At 57.1% G+C, this 17,359-nt stretch overlaps 6 protein-coding genes across 6 annotated transcripts; 3 read left to right on the forward strand and 3 right to left on the reverse strand.

The window, feature by feature from the left end:
* Positions 1-14: 14 nt before the first annotated feature.
* On the reverse strand, positions 15-467 carry B0H64DRAFT_442865 (uncharacterized protein; the record flags this gene model as incomplete). Its single annotated transcript, XM_062806672.1, has 1 exon — positions 15-467. One exon carries the CDS (start codon positions 465-467, stop codon positions 15-17), a length of 453 nt encoding a protein of 150 aa, XP_062660075.1.
* A 1,229-nt stretch (positions 468-1,696) lies between these two features.
* Positions 1,697-3,480, forward strand: B0H64DRAFT_172518 (Alpha/Beta hydrolase protein). Its single transcript, XM_062798786.1, has 2 exons — positions 1,697-2,043; positions 2,113-3,480. Exons 1-2 carry the CDS (start codon positions 1,977-1,979, stop codon positions 3,219-3,221), a joined length of 1,176 nt encoding a protein of 391 aa, XP_062660076.1. The 5' UTR covers positions 1,697-1,976; the 3' UTR covers positions 3,222-3,480.
* Positions 3,316-5,905, reverse strand: B0H64DRAFT_374636 (uncharacterized protein; the record flags this gene model as incomplete). Its single annotated transcript, XM_062802353.1, has 7 exons — positions 3,316-3,619; positions 3,854-4,104; positions 4,163-4,609; positions 4,663-4,952; positions 5,013-5,464; positions 5,724-5,747; positions 5,805-5,905. The coding sequence occupies 7 exons, from the start codon at positions 5,903-5,905 to the stop codon at positions 3,316-3,318; spliced, it is 1,869 nt and encodes a 622-aa protein (XP_062660077.1).
* Positions 5,906-6,859: 954 nt separating this feature from the next.
* Positions 6,860-11,647, forward strand: B0H64DRAFT_398564 (P-loop containing nucleoside triphosphate hydrolase protein). The gene is made up of 11 exons (XM_062803961.1): positions 6,860-7,139; positions 7,211-7,398; positions 7,467-8,123; positions 8,180-8,459; positions 8,520-8,666; positions 8,720-9,473; positions 9,538-9,713; positions 9,766-10,295; positions 10,357-10,472; positions 10,521-10,708; positions 10,756-11,647. Exons 1-11 carry the CDS (start codon positions 7,014-7,016, stop codon positions 11,458-11,460), a joined length of 3,867 nt encoding a protein of 1,288 aa, XP_062660078.1. The 5' UTR covers positions 6,860-7,013; the 3' UTR covers positions 11,461-11,647.
* Positions 11,648-12,817: 1,170 nt separating this feature from the next.
* On the forward strand, positions 12,818-15,296 carry B0H64DRAFT_398568 (bifunctional catalase/peroxidase). The gene has a single exon (XM_062803962.1). It carries the CDS (start codon positions 12,980-12,982, stop codon positions 15,230-15,232), a length of 2,253 nt encoding a protein of 750 aa, XP_062660079.1. The 5' UTR covers positions 12,818-12,979; the 3' UTR covers positions 15,233-15,296.
* Positions 15,297-15,933: 637 nt separating this feature from the next.
* Positions 15,934-17,175, reverse strand: B0H64DRAFT_461951 (uncharacterized protein; the record flags this gene model as incomplete). Its single annotated transcript, XM_062807524.1, has 1 exon — positions 15,934-17,175. A coding segment is annotated over one exon (1,203 nt), but the record flags the coding sequence as incomplete, so codon positions are not given.
* Between the last annotated feature and the right edge of the window lie 184 nt (positions 17,176-17,359).

The following is a 17,359-nucleotide window of genomic DNA, read 5'->3' on the forward strand; positions in this document are numbered from 1 at the left end:
CTGTCCGGAGGCGTCTAGGCCAGCGCCTGGGGAGCGTAGCTCTTGTCGGGAGTAACAGCTTCGCCGTTCACGAGCTCGTGGTCGGCATAAGAGGGCCAAGTTTGGAGGCGGCTGTCCCAATCAATAAGGGACCAGGTTGTGAACCCATTCTCGGCGCCCCACTGGCCGCTCCAGTTGGAGCTGAGGGTATAGGGGCCGCATTCGATATCGGCGGTGGAAGCTTGGCTGGCGGGCGCCCCGGTGACGGTGTAGAGGCACTCGGTGACAGGAGCGGTTTGCGTGTTGATGCCGAACGAGACGTCGCACGAGGTGTCATCCTCGTTGCAGGTCCGGGTGAAAGACTCGATCGTCCATTCGGGGACATCCGCCATCGCGGAGACAGCGCCGGAGCGCGAGTTGAGAGCCGGGGCAGCGAAAGCCGTGCTGGCGCTGGCAACAAGGCCGAGGAAGACAGTGTTGAAGTGCATGTTGATGATTGAGGGCCGGTTTGCGTTTGAGTTCAGGTTGGCAATGAGGGTACTAGTTGACGATGTCGAGAGTGATGGTCCAACACGAAAACGTTTGCTGAGGGCATTGCTCTCTCTTTATAGAGCTCGACCTTACCCCCTTGCCCTGACGGATGCATCATGACGTTTGATTCCACCCGCAGTCCGCTCGGCCAAGTCGTTGAGAAGACCAACACACCCAACTTGTTGGCGGATTCATTGCTGCAATGGATTCAGGCTGTGGGCTGCATATTTGGTGACGATGCCACGTTACTTCGTATTGTTGAGGAGGAGCTCGGCTGACTTCATTCTGAGATGCCGTCAGATCTCGTATTGACACACGGTACGACATTGATCGGCAGAGCAGGGGGCGGGGAGCCGAGGCGGTGGAGCGCCATGTTGCACCGAGCCCCAGAAGCGGCACTGGCACTCCATTTTGCCCAAAATAACCACGCTGAGCCATGTCATTCTTCCAACTTCTGCTTGGGTTACGGGCCTCGAGCGGGATCAACGCAGGCCGTGCAGACCCCAGGACGAATTGGGCGAAGCGCGATCTGGAAGGCAATCGGTGACCCCTACGAGGTCGCCCCCCCGCCGAACTCTCCGACGCCGGAGAAGAGCCACCCAAGTTCACCGGCTCCGCAACGATCTCCGGCAAGGCCGAGTGGGGCCGGCCGACGTCAAACCGGCTTCTCTGCTGGCCGCGCTATTCCGAGATTTCCAAGGTGTTGAAGTGAGACAAGCGCAACCGTCCATGAGGAAACTTTGAGACCATTTTGGGCATCTATTTCTATTCGGACCTATGTATGTATAAGCACTATATACGAGGTACTCCCTTGTATGTTTATGTCTTGGCCACGACTTGGGGACGCTGACCTGCCATTCCTTGAGAGCAGGCATGGTTTATCATTAGATAGTTCAAGGGAGAGCGTTAACTAACCCCAGCCCGCCATTCCTGGTTGTGCATGGCCTCGGGTCGCTTAAGTTGCTTGTTCGGTCGGGATAGTAATTCCGAGTCCCGAGTCGGTTTTGATGGCGGACTTGGCTTTCCAGCCCGCCGTGATGGGGTTTAACCAGTCTGACACTCTCTGGTATTGGTATAATATTTTGATATTCCCCTTGTCACGCACTTGCCGGGCACCCAGAAAGCATGACGGGCTCGAACAGCAATGTGGTTAATCGCACGCACTGACTGATACTTGGGGGTTGCGTTGTCTGGGGACTTTTGTCCATTTACCCCCCACTCCAAAAATCCCAGACCACGGGTGTGGATGTTGCATGTGAACCGCGAGTGTTCACGCTTCAGGAAGAAAACAAACCCCAATTGGGGATAGTCCAGCCTTTGACCTCCGCCTCGCCCCGAGCCCCATTATTTTGCACCTCGGCACCCGACTAGCGCGCGACCCCTGAGTCCTCCTTCACGCGGATGCCGAAGGTTGGAGCAAAGGCTCAAGCCACATCTTCTCCGCATCAACAAAAATACGAGGCAACATGGTTACGAAGAGGGAGTTGTCTAAATGGGACCGCTTAGCTTTGCTTGGGCTATTTCCCCTATTCGGTAACCCCGACCCCTAGTTAATAGTTTGTGACAGCAAATGTCTTGAGTTCACATATTGATTCTTCTTAGCGGCACGATTGCTTGTATTCTTCGCCATTCGCAGAAGTCCCGCCCTTCATTGGCGCCAAAGACTTGCTCTTTCGTTCCTCCAAGCCCAGAGGGCCACATTCCCACCGCACTACCTCCGCTGGCTGATCCGCCGCACCACGACTAGCGAGGCAATCGTTGGATATTCTGTTAAGCAAGGCATCCCGCACAAGTCTGTCACTCTCGATGCCGCCACCACCGCTTACGGCGATATCCAGGGCGGAATACCCGCCCCAACCATTCATTTCCTCACACCCACCTCGGTAAAGGATGATGGAGGCGGCACAACGCTCTTCTACTTCCACGGCGGCGGCTTCGTCAACCCCCTTCGCGGCCCAGCCCACATGCCCTTCATCATGCGGTGTGCTGCAGCCTGCGGGGCCAAGCAGGCCGTCGTACTCGAGTACTGCCTGGCTCCGGAGCATCCATACCCGGCGCAACTAGTCCAATGCATTGCGGCACTTCGCTACCTCCTCGACGAGACGGGTCGGCGGCCGGACGAGCTCGTGCTAGCGGGTGACAGCGCTGGTGGACAGCTGATCGGAGCGCTGCTCGCCCACCTGGTGCAACCGTCGCCTTATGCGGCACCGGTAAAGCTCGACGGCAAGTTCCGAGCCGCCTTGTTCGTGTCTCCGTTCGTGCGACTACCGCCAACAACGGGGGACTACGACTCCTATGAGACCAACAGAAAAAAGGATTACATTGACCGCCCGCAGGTGGATGAGTTCATGGGCGCATTCAAGGGGAGAAATGACGAAATATGGACAAATCTGTGCCATGGCAAAGGGTCAGATGATGTCTGGAAGCAAGTATTTGCCCGGGGCCCTCAGGGGTTGGTTCGGAAGAAGATGATTATTGTTGGCACGGCTGAGATCTTGTTGGATTGCTGTCGTGTATTTGCGGAGACCCATGTCCGTGCAGAGACCGTGGTTGCCAACCGGGACACGGACTGTCGGGAATTTAAGGGGAAGGATACGGTGCTGGTAGAGTGCGAAGGGGAAGTTCACGTCCAAGTAGCCTTGGACTCGGCGGTGGGTTATCAGAAGGGAACCATGGAGCGCGCCATTATGTCATGGTTGGCAGGTCTCTAGCCCTGCAAGAAACGTACGGCGCAAGCCCCTCACTACCCTAGACCGCTACATCCATACCTCGGTCGTCGCGCCCTAGGCCGGACGAAACCCCTAGCTAGGTAGTTCCCCATCCGCCTCCTTCCGGGAAGCCATCCTCTAGAATGTGCATCATCTGCTCATTGTTGTAAAACCAGTCTTCGAGCTCAGTCCCGTTTCCCATCCAGATCATCGGATTAACACCCCTCTGGAACGCCGGATCGCTGGCGTCGGTGGCGTTACCCGTCGGGTATGCCGCCTCCTGGAACCCCGGCCCCGGCTGGGATGGAAAGCCGAGGGCAGCCAGACAGTTGTCTACTGTGCTCGCCTGTTGCTCATCCCTAGCAGCTCCCGCTTGAGACTCGAGGTATTGTGATGCAACACTGTGAAGAACATGGAAGAGGCGATGGAGCCTCTCTACGGCTTCTGACACTGCCGTGTGTGGCTGTAGAGAGGCGACAAAGGCCTCAAGCCGAGCGAGGTCCGTTCTGTCTCTGGCTTCGATGACTTGGCAGAAGAGGACTATAAATGGGACGAACGGAGCGAAAAGGATTGTCCTGGTATGTCATCAATCAATATATACGTTGCACTGGCATCGACCGGGGTCATGTACATACCAGTTCATGTACGTTGAAAAGAGTCCGACGGCGTTCCTGTCTACCACGGCCATACATTCTTGGTGGCAGCGGAGCGTCTCCCTTGCCGTTTGGATACACGGCTCCGTGAACGTTGTCGGAGAGCCGGGGGGGTTAGGTACGGCTCGGTGGATCAGGGTCCGAGTCGACAGCCGGAGAACGAGATCTGACAAGAGGAAAAAGTCGGTGGTGTCCTCACCAGCTGTTGCTCTTGAAAACTGGTCCCATTTTGCCTAGGGAAATGGAAAGTCAGCCAGAGCTATTTAACCCGAACTGTTCGAGTATCCTCACCGCCGTGTCGCGGGTCGAAGCATCAAGCTCCCCTAGTTGATCTAGCAACAACTGCGCGCGTGATTTCCGGATTGGGTCTGGTTGGGCGATAGCATCTGGACAATACAGCAGTTCGTAGATCTGGCCGTGAATCCTGGATGCGATAACCCACAAGCCAAAGAAGCATGCGATGGGATATTCGCTCGCGCCAGGGCTCGCGTCGGCCCCTGGGTCAGGCACAGTGACATCGTAATCTTGTATCGTCGATGACCGCCCCAAGCGAAGCGCGAGACTTTTGTCAATGGTGTACACCCCCCAAAAGAGGAACTGTTTGGACTGGACCTCTTCAGGAGACTCGTTGGTGAATGTCGCACTCCGGTGATAACCAAGAGACTGGCACAGCTCAGATGCTTTTGATGACAGGATCCAAGCTAAAGACGGTTTCGCTAGTTCGATAGCGTAGTAGGCCTAGCCAATGTGTCAGTCTGAGAACAAAGAGCAGGGTCCGGATGGCGACGTACCCCAAAAGAGAGGGCGACGATCACATCGTCGGTTGCTGGCAAATGCAGAGGCAAGTTGGATAGGGCCGTCTCGGTGTTCACGCTGCAGAGGCGTGATAAACGGAAGTATTCCTCCTCCTTTTCCGGAAGCAGGGAGCCGTATGCACGAAACAAGAAATGTAGCGTAATATTCACGGTGAGAAATTGGGCTGCGTTGTATTCCTCAGCCATGTGAACGGCGACACATAGTTCTGGGAAGCGATCCATGCCGAACAGCTGGAAAAACCAGGCCACGCCGAGCTGTTTGTTCGCTGCGAGGTCGGGCAAGAAGAATTAGCCCTGCATGTGACGAGTTGGGGGTGGCTACCCACATCTGGCAAGCTTGAGGACTTGTAGAGTGGCCTCCATAGGGGGCAGTTCGCACCCCTCGAGCGCCGGCGGCCGCACAGTCTTAGCGTTCGGGTACTTCATCTCGTGTGCCGCCGGTTGCTTCTTCAGGGTTTCGACCATATGGCGGAGAGCTTCTATCCTCTCACGCATCTCGGGCCGGGAATCCCTGCTCGCGACCTTTTGGAGGAGGTCATTGGCGAAGACCGACTGAGCCGTCAAGGAAGACTCCCCTTCGACCATGGTCCCGGTGACCTGGGTTTGGTTGCTATAGCCACCATGGCTGGATGGGCTGGAGGAAGCAACTGTGGTCGTGGTCGACGGTTTTGCTGGCACGGTGAGCACTGGCGAGGTCTGGGACCGCTGCGTGCTGAGCTCTTCAAGCAGCCGAACCACACCGTCTAGGCGACGATCGATGAGGTCGATCTTCTTCTCGCTAAAGGACTGTGTCACTACACGCGAAACCAGCAGCCACTACACCAAGGCAGGCGTCGAGACTCGAGAGAGACGGGAGAGTATGGACTCACTACTTATGGGTCAACAGAATCCGGCTTCGCTTTTCTCGTGGCTTGTTTCCGGAATGAGTGCACTCTATCTTGGCATGCAGGCAGTGGGCACAAGGAGACTCTCGATTGCAGCGGATCTACGGTCTTCTTTAGTTGCGCCCAGTGGCATGGTGACGGGACGGAACCTACTTTACGTGCCCGACAGGCGTCACACTGCAGAACACAGGCAGGTTGGTCAGTTAGTTTTGGTCTTCCCGATCGTCTTGGCACGTCTGTTGAGGCGGGAGAGGTGGACTTGCAGCCCTAGGGACAGGGGTCTGGGAAGTGCCCGCGGGAGGCGGCGACTCGGCCCCGTCCGTTGCATCTTCCATCACAGGACGACCGTCGACGGCTCAAACCCGAGATATTGGCGGGTACGGTGTTAGTTGGAACGCCCGCTGGCAACTCGGCGGCCGGATTGCTTCTCGGAAGCTCTGGTCAGTGTCACGCGGTTCGAGAGGAAGAAAAAACGGGAAACAAGACAACGGATCCCGCGGGACGCGCGGGGTCCGACTCGGAAAATAGGCCGCGCAGCTGGAATGGACGCTCGAACCGCAATTGTGGACCCAGCCCGTCATGAATTCCCGAGAGCAAGGGGTGAGCTTCAGGGGGGGGCATGCACAAGCAAGTCTCTTTTTGGAAGTCTTGTAACTGAACGAGTGCCTGTGTACACGACAGGGACATACAGAAGCACTGAAGTCATGAATGACATGCCATGGTTTCCGGCGTATGACTCATAAACGGGTATGCGTTCAGTAGGTACCTTAGCTCGCTCTGTCCAAAAAAACCGATACACCAAAAGTACAGCGAGCTATCTTGGTGCGGTCCTTCTCGGCCAAATCAAACCCAAATTCAACAAAAAGAAGTGCAATAGAATCTCTGGGTGTTGCTCTATTCATTTCTGCAGTATCGTTTGTTTACGCTTTTAAATGGCCTACCCACAGCTTGTTTGGAACTGATGTGTTCGTGAAGGGGACTTGCAGGTGGACCCACCGAAAGTCGGTTTTGGTGTATCGGTTTTTTTGTCCACAGGGAGCTTAGGAAGTCGGGCACACATTCAATGTCGTCTGTGGCAACCGGTCGCCAATCACTGGCCGTCTTGAGTATTCTCGGCATTCTCTTCTTTGAGAACCCGAGCCCACCACGCGTGGTACGGCTGCACCGAGCCCTCCCAAGCCGCCGCCCTCGGCGTCGAAACCGGGTCAACTCCTTGCCCGGCTCCTCACCCAAAGACGCGTCCCGAAGCGATGGCACCCTTGGCGCCAAGCAGGCTGGGTCCTGCCAATTTGAAGCGAAGCATTTGATCCGCAAAACCGTTGAACCTTCCGTCGTCCTACACAGCAGGTATATATGGCCATCTCTTCTTCCATCCTAGCTCTCGGCGAGCTGGCGTGAGCATCCACTCGTCTTTGCAGATATCGCTGCTGCGATCTTGTGATCATGGCCGCCAGCATCGAAACAGCCAAGGAACTCGACCAAGCAGAGAAGGAGTCGACCACGCAGGCCGCGACCGAACCTCAGGCCGAGGAGAAAAAGGAGGGCGAAGGTGGCTGGGGGGCTTATAAGGTATGACAACCCAGCGACGTGGAATAAACCAACTGCGCAATAGATACCTAGTTATTGACTTTGTGTTGTAGCGCATTTTTCAATATGCCGGTGCCTTCGAGTACACCCTCCAGGGTATCGCCGTCCTTTGCGCCATTGCTTCCGGCGCCGGCATCGCCCTGCAGAACCTGATCTTTGGCGCGTTTGTGACTGTAATCACAGACTACACTGCAGGACATTCATCGACTGATGTGTTCCTTGACGACGTCGCAGGGCTCGCGTATGGTTTCTCCGTGCCTTGTATTGACCGTCAAAAGCGTTGGAGAAGACTAACGCAAGCATGCCTAGCCTCTACTTTGTCTATCTCGGGATTGGCAGATTCGCCCTCTCGTACATATACAACACCCTCCTGACCTACGTTAGCCACCGAATTGTGCGCAACATCCGCCATACTTATGTCAAGGCCGCCCTCAGCCAGGAAGTGGCCTATTTCGATTTCGGCACCGGGGGTTCTATTGCGACACAAGCCACGTCCAACGGTCGACTGATCCAGGGCGGCATCTCGGAGAAGCTCGGCCTCACATTTCAGGGACTGGCCGCTTTCGTCACCGCATTCGTCGTTGCCTTCGCTACGCAATGGAAGCTAACACTTATCACGCTATGCATTGCCCCGGCCAATATTATCACCATGGGTGTGGTTGCTACCATTGAGGCCGGCCACGAGACCAAAATTCTTGATATGTATGCCCAGGCCAACTCATTCGCCGAGGGTGTCCTTGCCAGCGCCCGTACAGTTCATGCTTTCGAGATGCGGACTAGGCTGGTGGCCAAGTTTGACGGCTATCTCTCCGAGGCACACCGGGTGGGGAATAAGATTTCGCCCCTTTTCGGCGCCCTCTTCTCGATCGAGTACACCATCATCTACCTGGGCTTCGGTCTTGCCTTCTGGCAAGGCGTTCAGATGCTCGCAAGAGGCGAGATTGACACTCCCGGCCAGATCTTCACGTGAGTTTAAGGCGCCCCTCCCATTGCTGACCAGCTCTGACCGCCTCGGTACCCAGTGTGCTGTTGTCCGTCGCTATTGGTTCCATCCAAATCACCATGCTGGCGCCCTACTCCATCGAGTTCACTCGCGCAGCTGCGTCTGCCGCTTCGCTCTTCAAGCTCATGGACAGGGAATCAGCCATCAACCCTTTTGACAAGTCCGGTGAGCAGCCGTCCGAAATTACCGGCTTGGTCGAGCTTGAGGACGTCACGTTTGCCTATCCTACCCGCCCTGGTACCACCGTCTTGGATAACTTCTCGCTTACGGTACCCGCCGGCAAGGTCACCGCTCTTGTGGTAAGTACAGAAGCGCGATAAACAAACTGGCATAGACCACCAAGTTGCTGACCTTGCCAGGGACAAAGCGGTTCTGGGAAGAGTACCATCGTCGGCTTGATCGAGCGATGGTATACTCCCTCCTCAGGAGGCATCAAGCTAGATGGACGGCCCATCGATAGTCTGAATCTGAATTGGCTTCGGAACAACGTCCGACTTGTCCAGCAAGTGTGTCCCCCCTGTCATCATGCACCACGCCGCTCTCCACTCACATGTTTTAGGAACCGGTCTTGTTCCAGGGGTCTGTCTTCGACAACATTGCCTATGGTCTCGTCGGCACACCCTGGGAAAAGGCCAGCCGAGAGGAGCAGATGGCCCAGGTACGGGAAGCAGCTACCACGGCATTTGCTCACGACTTTATATCCGCGCTACCTAACGGATACGATACCGACATCGGGCAACGCGGAAGCCTCCTGTCCGGGGGCCAGAAGCAACGGGTAGCCATCGCTCGCAGCATTATCTCACGCCCCAAGGTCCTTCTCCTCGACGAAGCAACGAGCGCACTCGATCCCCATGCCGAAGGAATCGTGCAGCAAGCATTGGACCGCGCGGCCGAGGGACGCACAACCATTGTGATCGCCCACAAGCTGGCCACAATTCGCAAGGCAGACAACATTGTTGTTATGTCCAAGGGCCGCATCGTCGAGCAGGGCACGCACGAAGGATTGATTGCCCATGACGGCACATACGCTCGGCTCGTCCGTATCCAAGATTTGGCTGTCGGCTCCACCGGTGCCTCGTCGGATGCCGAGGAGGACACCGCTGGTGATGAGGGAGGCCACCCTGCCGAGCTTACTAAAACCATGACCCGATACGCCACCGAGGACCAGGCCCGCCTGGAGGCACAGAAGAATCGCGACAACTTTGATGACCACAAACATCTAGGCTTGATCGCGGTTATCCTCCGCCTCATCAAGTACAGCCCAGAGCTGAGAATGTGGTATCTTTCGGTACTGGCGTCCTGCGTCGCCGCCGGTGAGTTTGTGTCTAGCCGTGGCTGATTAGAAAGTGACTTTCACTGACAAATCGGTCATTGTAGCGGGTGTCTTCCCTGGCCAAGCCATCTTACTCTCCAGGATGATGGACGTCTTCACCTTGACGGGCGAGGCTTTGAAGGAACGCGGCAACTTCTTTGCATCCATGTTTATCGTCTTGGCCGCCGGCTGCCTCGTCTTCTACTTTGTCCTGGGCTGGTCGGTGAACGTCGTCGCTCAGGCATGGAGTCCCTCCCTGTAGCTACAAAGAAGAGCGCTAACCGTCCTGCCAGACCCTCTCCCACAACCTCCGGAGGCAGACCTTTAGTGACATTTTGCGCCAAGATCTTCAATTTTTCGACCGTCCCGACAATAACACCGGCGCACTGGCGAGCCGGGTCGACTCGAATCCCCAGTCCGTCTTTGAGTTGATGGGTTTCAACGTCGCGCTTGTCGTCATCGCGGTTCTCAATGTTGCCGCCTGTAGCATCTTGGGTCTTGTCCACAGCTGGAAGTTGGGCGTGGTAATTGTCTTTGGCGGATTGCCTCCCCTGCTCGGTGCTGGGTGGCTCAAGATTCGGCTGGACATGAAGATGGATCACGACAGCTCCAAGAGAAGCGCGGTTAGCGCGTCGATTGCATCTGAGGCGATCACCGCCATCCGCACGGTCTCTTCACTGGCCATCGAAGAGCGTGTTCTGTCCCGGTACACGGCCGAGCTGGATCACGCAGTGGCCGATACGGTCAAGCCCCTGGCGAGTGTAATGGTCTGCTTTGCTCTGACGCAGGCCATCGAGTATTGGTTCATGGCTTTGGGTTTCTGGTATGCATCACTTTACTTCCCCTGCACACACACGTCTGTCCATAGCTAACCCGCGAGACAGGTATGGCTGCCGCCTGGTTGCCTTCAATGAAACATCCATGTACAACTTCTTCGTCGCCTTCATGGCCGTCTTTTTCTCCGGCCAGGCAACCGCGCAGATGTTTCAGTTCTCCACTAGTTAGTTGTTCCCCCTCCGGGGTAAACCAAACTGCTAACTGTGTCAAGGCATCACCAAGGGAAAGAACGCGGCAAACTACATCTTCTGGCTCTCCGAGCTGCAGCCGACCGTTAGGGAGACCGACCAGAACCGCAGCAACGGTCCAAAGTCTGGTGGGCCCATCGTGTTGGACAATGTGCGGTTCTCGTACCCGTTACGGCCAGACGCCGTAGTGCTTCGAGGGGTAGATCTAGAAGTAAGAGCCCGGGACAGTGTTAACCCGACCTTCGCTGACCTCCGCAGATTAAAAAAGGCCAGTTTGTGGCAGTGGTTGGTGCTTCTGGTTGCGGCAAATCGACTGTCGTTGCCATGTTGGAGCGCTTTTATGATCCGTCCACCGGCAACATCAGGATCGATGGTGACGTCCTGAGCGAGCTCAACCCGAAACTCTACCGTCGCATCGTGGCCCTTGTTCAACAGGAACCTACCCTTTTCCAGGGCTCCATTCGGGAGAACATCGCTCTCGGTATTGATGACCCGACAGTTGACACGTCAGCTATTTACACGGCGAACCCAGGCCCCGCAGTTCCCGACTCCCAGATCGAAGCGGCCCTCCGTGCAGCCAACGCTTGGGAGTTTGTCTCCTCGCTTCCGGATGGGTTGGCTACCGCGGCGGGTTCCAATGGCACACAACTCTCGGGTGGCCAGCGTCAGCGCATTGCCATCGCCCGATCACTGGTTCGAGATCCCAAGATTCTACTACTGGACGAGGCCACTAGTGCGCTCGACACAGAGAGTGAGAAGATTGTCCAGAATGCACTCGCCGAGGCGGCCAAGGCTGGGGACCGCATCACTATCGCCGTGGCTCATCGCCTCTCGACCATCAAGGACGCCGACGTGATTTGTGTGTTCCATGGGGGCAAGATCGTAGAGAAGGGTACGCACGAGGAGCTGATCGCGCTAGGGGGAATGTATCGCAAGATGTGTGAGGCGCAGAACTTGGATTAGGATGGTGACTAGGAGGTAGATACTGCCTTGATGTCACCGCGAGAGGTGAATAATAATTAGACAAGGGGTCAGCTTTGTAATAATATATACCAACTTCGAGCTCAATCCGCCATTACGTACACGCAACACTGTTCTTCCCCAGAGGGCGACAACACAAGCCACAGAAGTGCCCACGTTTCAGCTGTCCATGTGAATAGTTGAGAGTCTTAAGTCTCCGATATCGCGGCTGGAAGTGCTACCGAGTGTCCGTTGCAAACCCGGGTCAGTCCTCGGCTCTGAATGCTGTCCCAACAGGCAAAGACTAATCCAAGATGGGTCAAGTACCACTTACCTACCTCCTCAAGGGGAGAAAGTCCCCTCCGTTTACGTAGTAACTGGCTTACCTGCGTATCGAAACTTGGATCTACTACGGCCGGTAGAGACACTAATTCAGTCTGCTCCCGCGCGTGTGTTCATTCACATAGTACGACAGCCACGTAGTTCCTTATTGTCATCGGCGGATGGACTTTGGGAACTTTCAAGAGCCAGATCGCAGCACAGAGCGCATTGGACCGCCTTCTGAGACGCACCCCGAAGGCTCGAACTTTTGTAGAGCATGGCAGAGACTTGAGATTCTCGATATAAAATACTGGGCCGGCTGCAGAAGCCGCGGGGTCTCGCCACATGTGATGCCGGAGACCGATGGAGACACCTTGCCATCAAGGTACTTGTGCAGGTACCGATCTATTGTCTGTCTCCACAGAACAGAGACCCAAAACCCTCCGGGGGTTCACTGCATGACACAAAGGGCAAACAGTGAGTGGACGCAACGAGATGTGGATTTCCCGCTCTCGGCGATGAGGGTTCAGCTTCGGTCTGCTGGTGATCGAATCAAAGGCCTACTGTTACCCATACGCACCAAGTAAAGAGGGCTCGAAATGGCGTTCGAAGGCGACTCGCATCTCCGAAGCTCCGAGCACGGCATTCGAAACGGTGGCCAATCAAGTGGGGCAGATTACAGAGCCACGCAGCTGCCCGGTTGTAACCGTCTCGAGGGAAGACCCCCTCACAAAGTCATTCAACGGTGGTTGATCTCCGGGTGCCATGTGGGATGAATCAGCCACGCATATTCATGTTATGTGATGAGTCGTATAGTTTGCACACGGATCCATGCCGGCAGTCGCGGAACGGTTATGAGGGTGGCCGGCGGGGCTTATTGTCGAACCATGGGAGGCCGGATGCGGGCGGCATGGAGGCGGGAAGGAGATGGATGTCGCGATCTTGCCCCTCATGGATGCGGGGTTGGCGTGACAGCGGCACTCCTTGTCCGGGAGCGGGGTACTCTGGTTGGTCAGGTACGATTCCTGATGCCCATCGGACCCCTCCAAAGATACCTGGTATTTATCAGTCGCCTCTCGTTGCCCCTTCTCGTCCCTTCTTCCCTCTCCCCAACTGGCTTGTATCTCTTCCAGGCCATATATCCTTCGGTACCTAGTGCCAAACTTTCCTCGTCGACGAACAACACCAATCAACCGACACCATGGGCGAGTGTCCTGTCAACCATGCCAACATCGCCGGCGGTGGCACCAGGAACAACGACTGGTGGCCCAACCAGCTGCGGCTTAACATACTCCGTCAGCACCAGCCAGCGTCAAGCCCGTACAACAAGGAGTTTGACTATGCCGCGGCCTTCAAGTCGCTCGACTATGAAGCGCTGAAGAAGGATATCAAAGCGGTCATGACCGACTCCCAGGATTGGTGGCCGGCCGACTTCGGTCACTACGGGGGTCTTTTCGTCCGCATGGCGTGGCATAGCGCCGGCACTTACCGTGTCTCCGATGGCCGCGGTGGCGGCAGCCAAGGCCAGCAGCGGTTCGCGCCGCTGAACAGCTGGCCCGACAACGTCAGTCTCGACAAGGCGCGCCGCCTGTTGTGGCCCGTCAAGCAAAAGTACGGCGACAATATCTCATGGGCCGACTTGCTTCTCCTCACAGGCAACGTCGCCCTCGAATCCATGGGCTTCAAGACGTTTGGTTTCGCCGGCGGCCGCCCCGACACTTGGGAGGCGGACGAATCGGCCTACTGGGGAGGCGAGAAGACATGGCTCGGCAATGATGTCCGCTATTCCCATGGCAAGGAGGGCGTCGCCGGGGAAGGGGTCGTGGATGGTGACGAGTCCGGCAAGGGCCACCGGGACATCCACTCCCGCGACCTCGAATCCCCGCTTGCCGCCGCCCACATGGGTCTCATCTACGTCAACCCCGAGGGCCCCGATGGCATCCCCGACCCCGTTGCGGCCGCCAAGGACATCCGTACCACCTTTGGCCGCATGGCCATGAACGACGAGGAGACGGTCGCGCTCATCGCCGGCGGCCACACTTTCGGCAAGACACACGGCGCTGCCCCCGCAGTCAACGTCGGCCAAGAGCCGGAAGCAGCTCCCCTGGAGCAGCAGGGTCTCGGCTGGAGCAACAAGCATGGGTCGGGCAAAGGAGCAGACACCATCACCAGCGGCCTCGAGGTCATCTGGACCAAGGAGCCGACCAAGTGGACCCATAACTTCTTCGAGTACCTCTTCAAGTTCGAATGGGAGCTTACCAAGAGCCCCGCTGGCGCGAACCAATGGGTGGCCAAGAACAGCGAGGCCATCATCCCCGACCCCTTCGACCCCAGCAAGAAGCACTTGCCTCGCATGCTCACTACCGATCTGTCGCTGCGGTTCGACCCGGAATACGAAAAGATCTCGCGCCGCTTCCTGGAGAACAAAGACCAGTTTGCCGACGCATTCGCGCGCGCCTGGTTCAAGCTCCTGCACCGCGACCTCGGGCCGCGCTCGCGCTGGCTTGGCCCGGAGATCCCCAGCGAAGTGCTCATCTGGGAGGATCCCGTCCCGGCGGTCAACCACCCGCTGGTCGACGAGCAGGACGTTTCCGCGCTCAAGCGCGACATCCTCGCCACCGGCGTTGCCCCTACCAAGCTGATCTCGACCGCTTGGGCGTCTGCTTCGACCTTCCGCGGTGGTGACAAGCGCGGTGGTGCCAACGGCGCCCGCATCCGCCTGGCACCGCAGAAGGACTGGAAGGTCAACAACCCCCCACAGCTGGCCGAGGTTCTAAAGGCACTCGAGGGCGTGCAGGCCAAATTCAACGGCGCCGCCCAGGGAGGCAAGAAGGTATCGCTGGCGGACCTGATCGTACTTGGTGGTGTCGCGGCACTGGAGCAAGCCGCTGGTGTCGCCGTCCCCTTTACCCCGGGCCGCACCGACGCCTCGCAGGAACAGACCGAAGTCGAGTCCTTCGAGCACCTCGAGCCGCGTATCGACGGCTTCCGCAGCTATGGGCGGGGGACATCCCGTGTCTCGACCGAGCAGTTCCTGGTTGACCGTGCCCACCTGCTGACCCTGACGCCGCCCGAGCTGGCTGTGCTCATCGGTGGCCTGCGCGTGCTCGGGACCAACTACGACGGGTCGTCCAATGGTGTGTTCACAACGCGCCCCGGCAAGCTGACCAACGATTTCTTCGTCAACCTGCTGGACATGGGCACGGCGTGGAAGTCGGTCGACGGCGAGGTGTTCGAGGGCAGCGATCGCAAGACGGGCGAGAAGAAGTGGACTGGCACGCGGGCCGACCTCGTGTTCGGTGCGCACGCGGAGCTACGGGCCGTCTCCGAGGTGTATGGCAGCACGAGTGGGCAGGACAAGTTCGTCAAGGACTTTGTCGCGGCGTGGAACAAGGTGATGAACCTCGACCGTTACGATCTCGCCCAGGCTGGAGCGTCGGGACCGAAGCTGTAGGTTGATGATTTCGGCACTTGGAAGCACGAGTAGTTAGCAATCCACCCGAATGCTTGATTCAAAATTTGGGCCGTGCTGCGGGACATTTGCAATGTGTGATGCAACGACGAAATGGAAGAATTTGGGAAATGGGTTCAGCTGTGCGCGTCTCAACTTCGTGGGACCCACAAGAGCTCCCCGAATGTTCCCCACCTTCCAAGTTCCCCGCGACGCGCCGACGCCAGTTCTCCAGCTTCCCTGAAGCGCCGGACTCTGTATGGAAGCCCTTCCTCATCCATGGATGCCGCCCGCTTTCGAGCGGCTTGTTGCATCTCCATAATGGCGATCTGAACGTCGCGATGTTCAGTAACTGCGACCTCATGCGTGTGTTTAATCCGAATACAGACCGCATCGACCTTCTGACGCAATGCAATCCGTTTTATCCCCGCCCAGACCAAGTCCACCCTCGCACGAGACAACATGTCGGATAACCTGGAAACACCCCCGAATTTGTCGACACCTTGACGGTTCCGGTTTCTTCACCGAAGGCCGGCATTGCTCTCGGGGCTAGGGAATGTTGCGGCTTAATAAGAGATGGGAAATGGGAAGACATCTGGATGAGCCGTAGGCGCGAGAGCTCGTTTGGCAGACGATCTGCTCCCGCCCGGTATTCGGTGCGAACGCTTGAAGTCCAGTGTCTACCTCGTGCTTCTGTATGTTGCACAATATTTCCGGCGTTGTATTCTTACTCCTACCCATTTCTACCTCGCTAGTCTCGGGACCTCCAGCAGACTCGGGAGTGCGTTACTGATGTGCTTCTCTAGGAGCGCACCGTATGTCGACACCCCTCCGGGAAGTTCGCGGATAAGCTCTCTGAAGTACGCGATGTTCTCCAACCCCGTTCCACTTTTGTCCGTTGCCGGCACCCGAGAGAGCACATCTATCATCGCACAGGCAACATCGAAAATCTTCTCGTTGATACCGACGCCGTGAATCCTAATGCTCTCGAGCGACATGCCCCGGATAACACCAGCCAGCTCCTCGCCCACCTCGACCGGATATCGGAACGTTAGGTGGCCTGGCACCCCAGGTTCCTCTACCAACAGCCCTAGGCGCAGTCGCAGTTGCCACAGGGTGACCAGCAGCCAGAGCTGAGTTACTCTGAGGTTGGCCAGCTGTGTTTCGCAAAGTACACTCGTGTGCCGCGGTTCGAGAGCGCCGCGGATGGCGACCTGAATAGCGTCTAGCGGAGACAAGAGCCCCGGCAAGAAGACGGTGTTTTCCTGGTTGAGCAGGGCAAAAAAGACTGTATCCAGCGGACGAAAGAGGGCCACCAATCGTTGCAACCCGGGCACGGTTGCATCTAGCTCAGCATCGGCGTCAAGGTCAGGCCCCGATGGGATGACCTGCAATGTGACAGGGCGACGATATCGGATTCCGTGCGAGCGCTCCGACACCAGGATTACCCAAAAGAGTCTGTTGGCCAATCTGCGCCTAAGGATGTCGCTTTCGCTGATGCGCAACACGAGCCACATGGTTGCAGCTTCTCGAAGGAAGTAGAAACCCTGGCTGTGGTGGAAGAGTGACGCGTGACCGGCATAAAGGAAGAAGGTGGCGAGAACACGCTCCAGGCTCGGATTGAATCCCGAAGACATGTGGTTGCGAGCAACCATCGCGTCCTCGAAAAGGAGCTCTCCAAGTTTTCTGTTCGAGTGTAGGATCCCGTCGGCTTCGAACAAGTGCTGGCTGGGCTCTTCGACTTGTATCAGAACGACTGCACAAACAGCCGTGATTAGACACTGGGCTTCGACCCCTCCTAGGGATTCCGCCTCGGTCGCCACCAACTCAACATACTCAGGACTCAGTATGGGGATGGTCGGATACAGCTTGGCAAAAAAGCGACGGAAGCAGTACCCGACAACAGGCGCCGGGGGAAGACTCCGCCGCTGCGGCTGTGTCGCCAGCGGCGTAGCGTGGACGGTTTCCGGCGAGAGGCTTTCTGGGAGCTGTGGGAACGACCAGTTCCCATCCACAGGCTGCTGCTGTACGTGTCCTTCGTTTCGAACGCACTCCGCCTCCAAGCCGACTCGAGTGCATCGCTGACATGGCCGGGATTCGCTGCAACCCTTCTGCAACCTCTTGCACCTC

This window comes from Chaetomium fimeti (genome assembly GCF_033439085.1).
Source record: "Chaetomium fimeti strain CBS 168.71 chromosome Unknown B0H64scaffold_4, whole genome shotgun sequence".
Lineage (NCBI taxonomy): Eukaryota > Fungi > Ascomycota > Sordariomycetes > Sordariales > Chaetomiaceae > Chaetomium > Chaetomium fimeti.

Excerpts from the sequence above, each read along its gene's own strand:
- B0H64DRAFT_172518 (XM_062798786.1), top strand. The coding sequence starts at position 1,977 with ATGGTTACGAAGAGGGAGTTGTCTAAATGGGACCGCTTAGCTTTGCTT. Across the intron at positions 2,044-2,112 it reads TGGGCTATTTCCCCTATTCG|CGGCACGATTGCTTGTATTC; the intron begins GTAACCCCGACC and ends GATTCTTCTTAG.
- B0H64DRAFT_398564 (XM_062803961.1), top strand. The coding sequence starts at position 7,014 with ATGGCCGCCAGCATCGAAACAGCCAAGGAACTCGACCAAGCAGAGAAG. Across the intron at positions 8,124-8,179 it reads ACTCCCGGCCAGATCTTCAC|TGTGCTGTTGTCCGTCGCTA; the intron begins GTGAGTTTAAGG and ends CTCGGTACCCAG. Across the intron at positions 10,296-10,356 it reads TTCATGGCTTTGGGTTTCTG|GTATGGCTGCCGCCTGGTTG; the intron begins GTATGCATCACT and ends CCCGCGAGACAG.
- B0H64DRAFT_398568 (XM_062803962.1), top strand. The coding sequence starts at position 12,980 with ATGGGCGAGTGTCCTGTCAACCATGCCAACATCGCCGGCGGTGGCACC.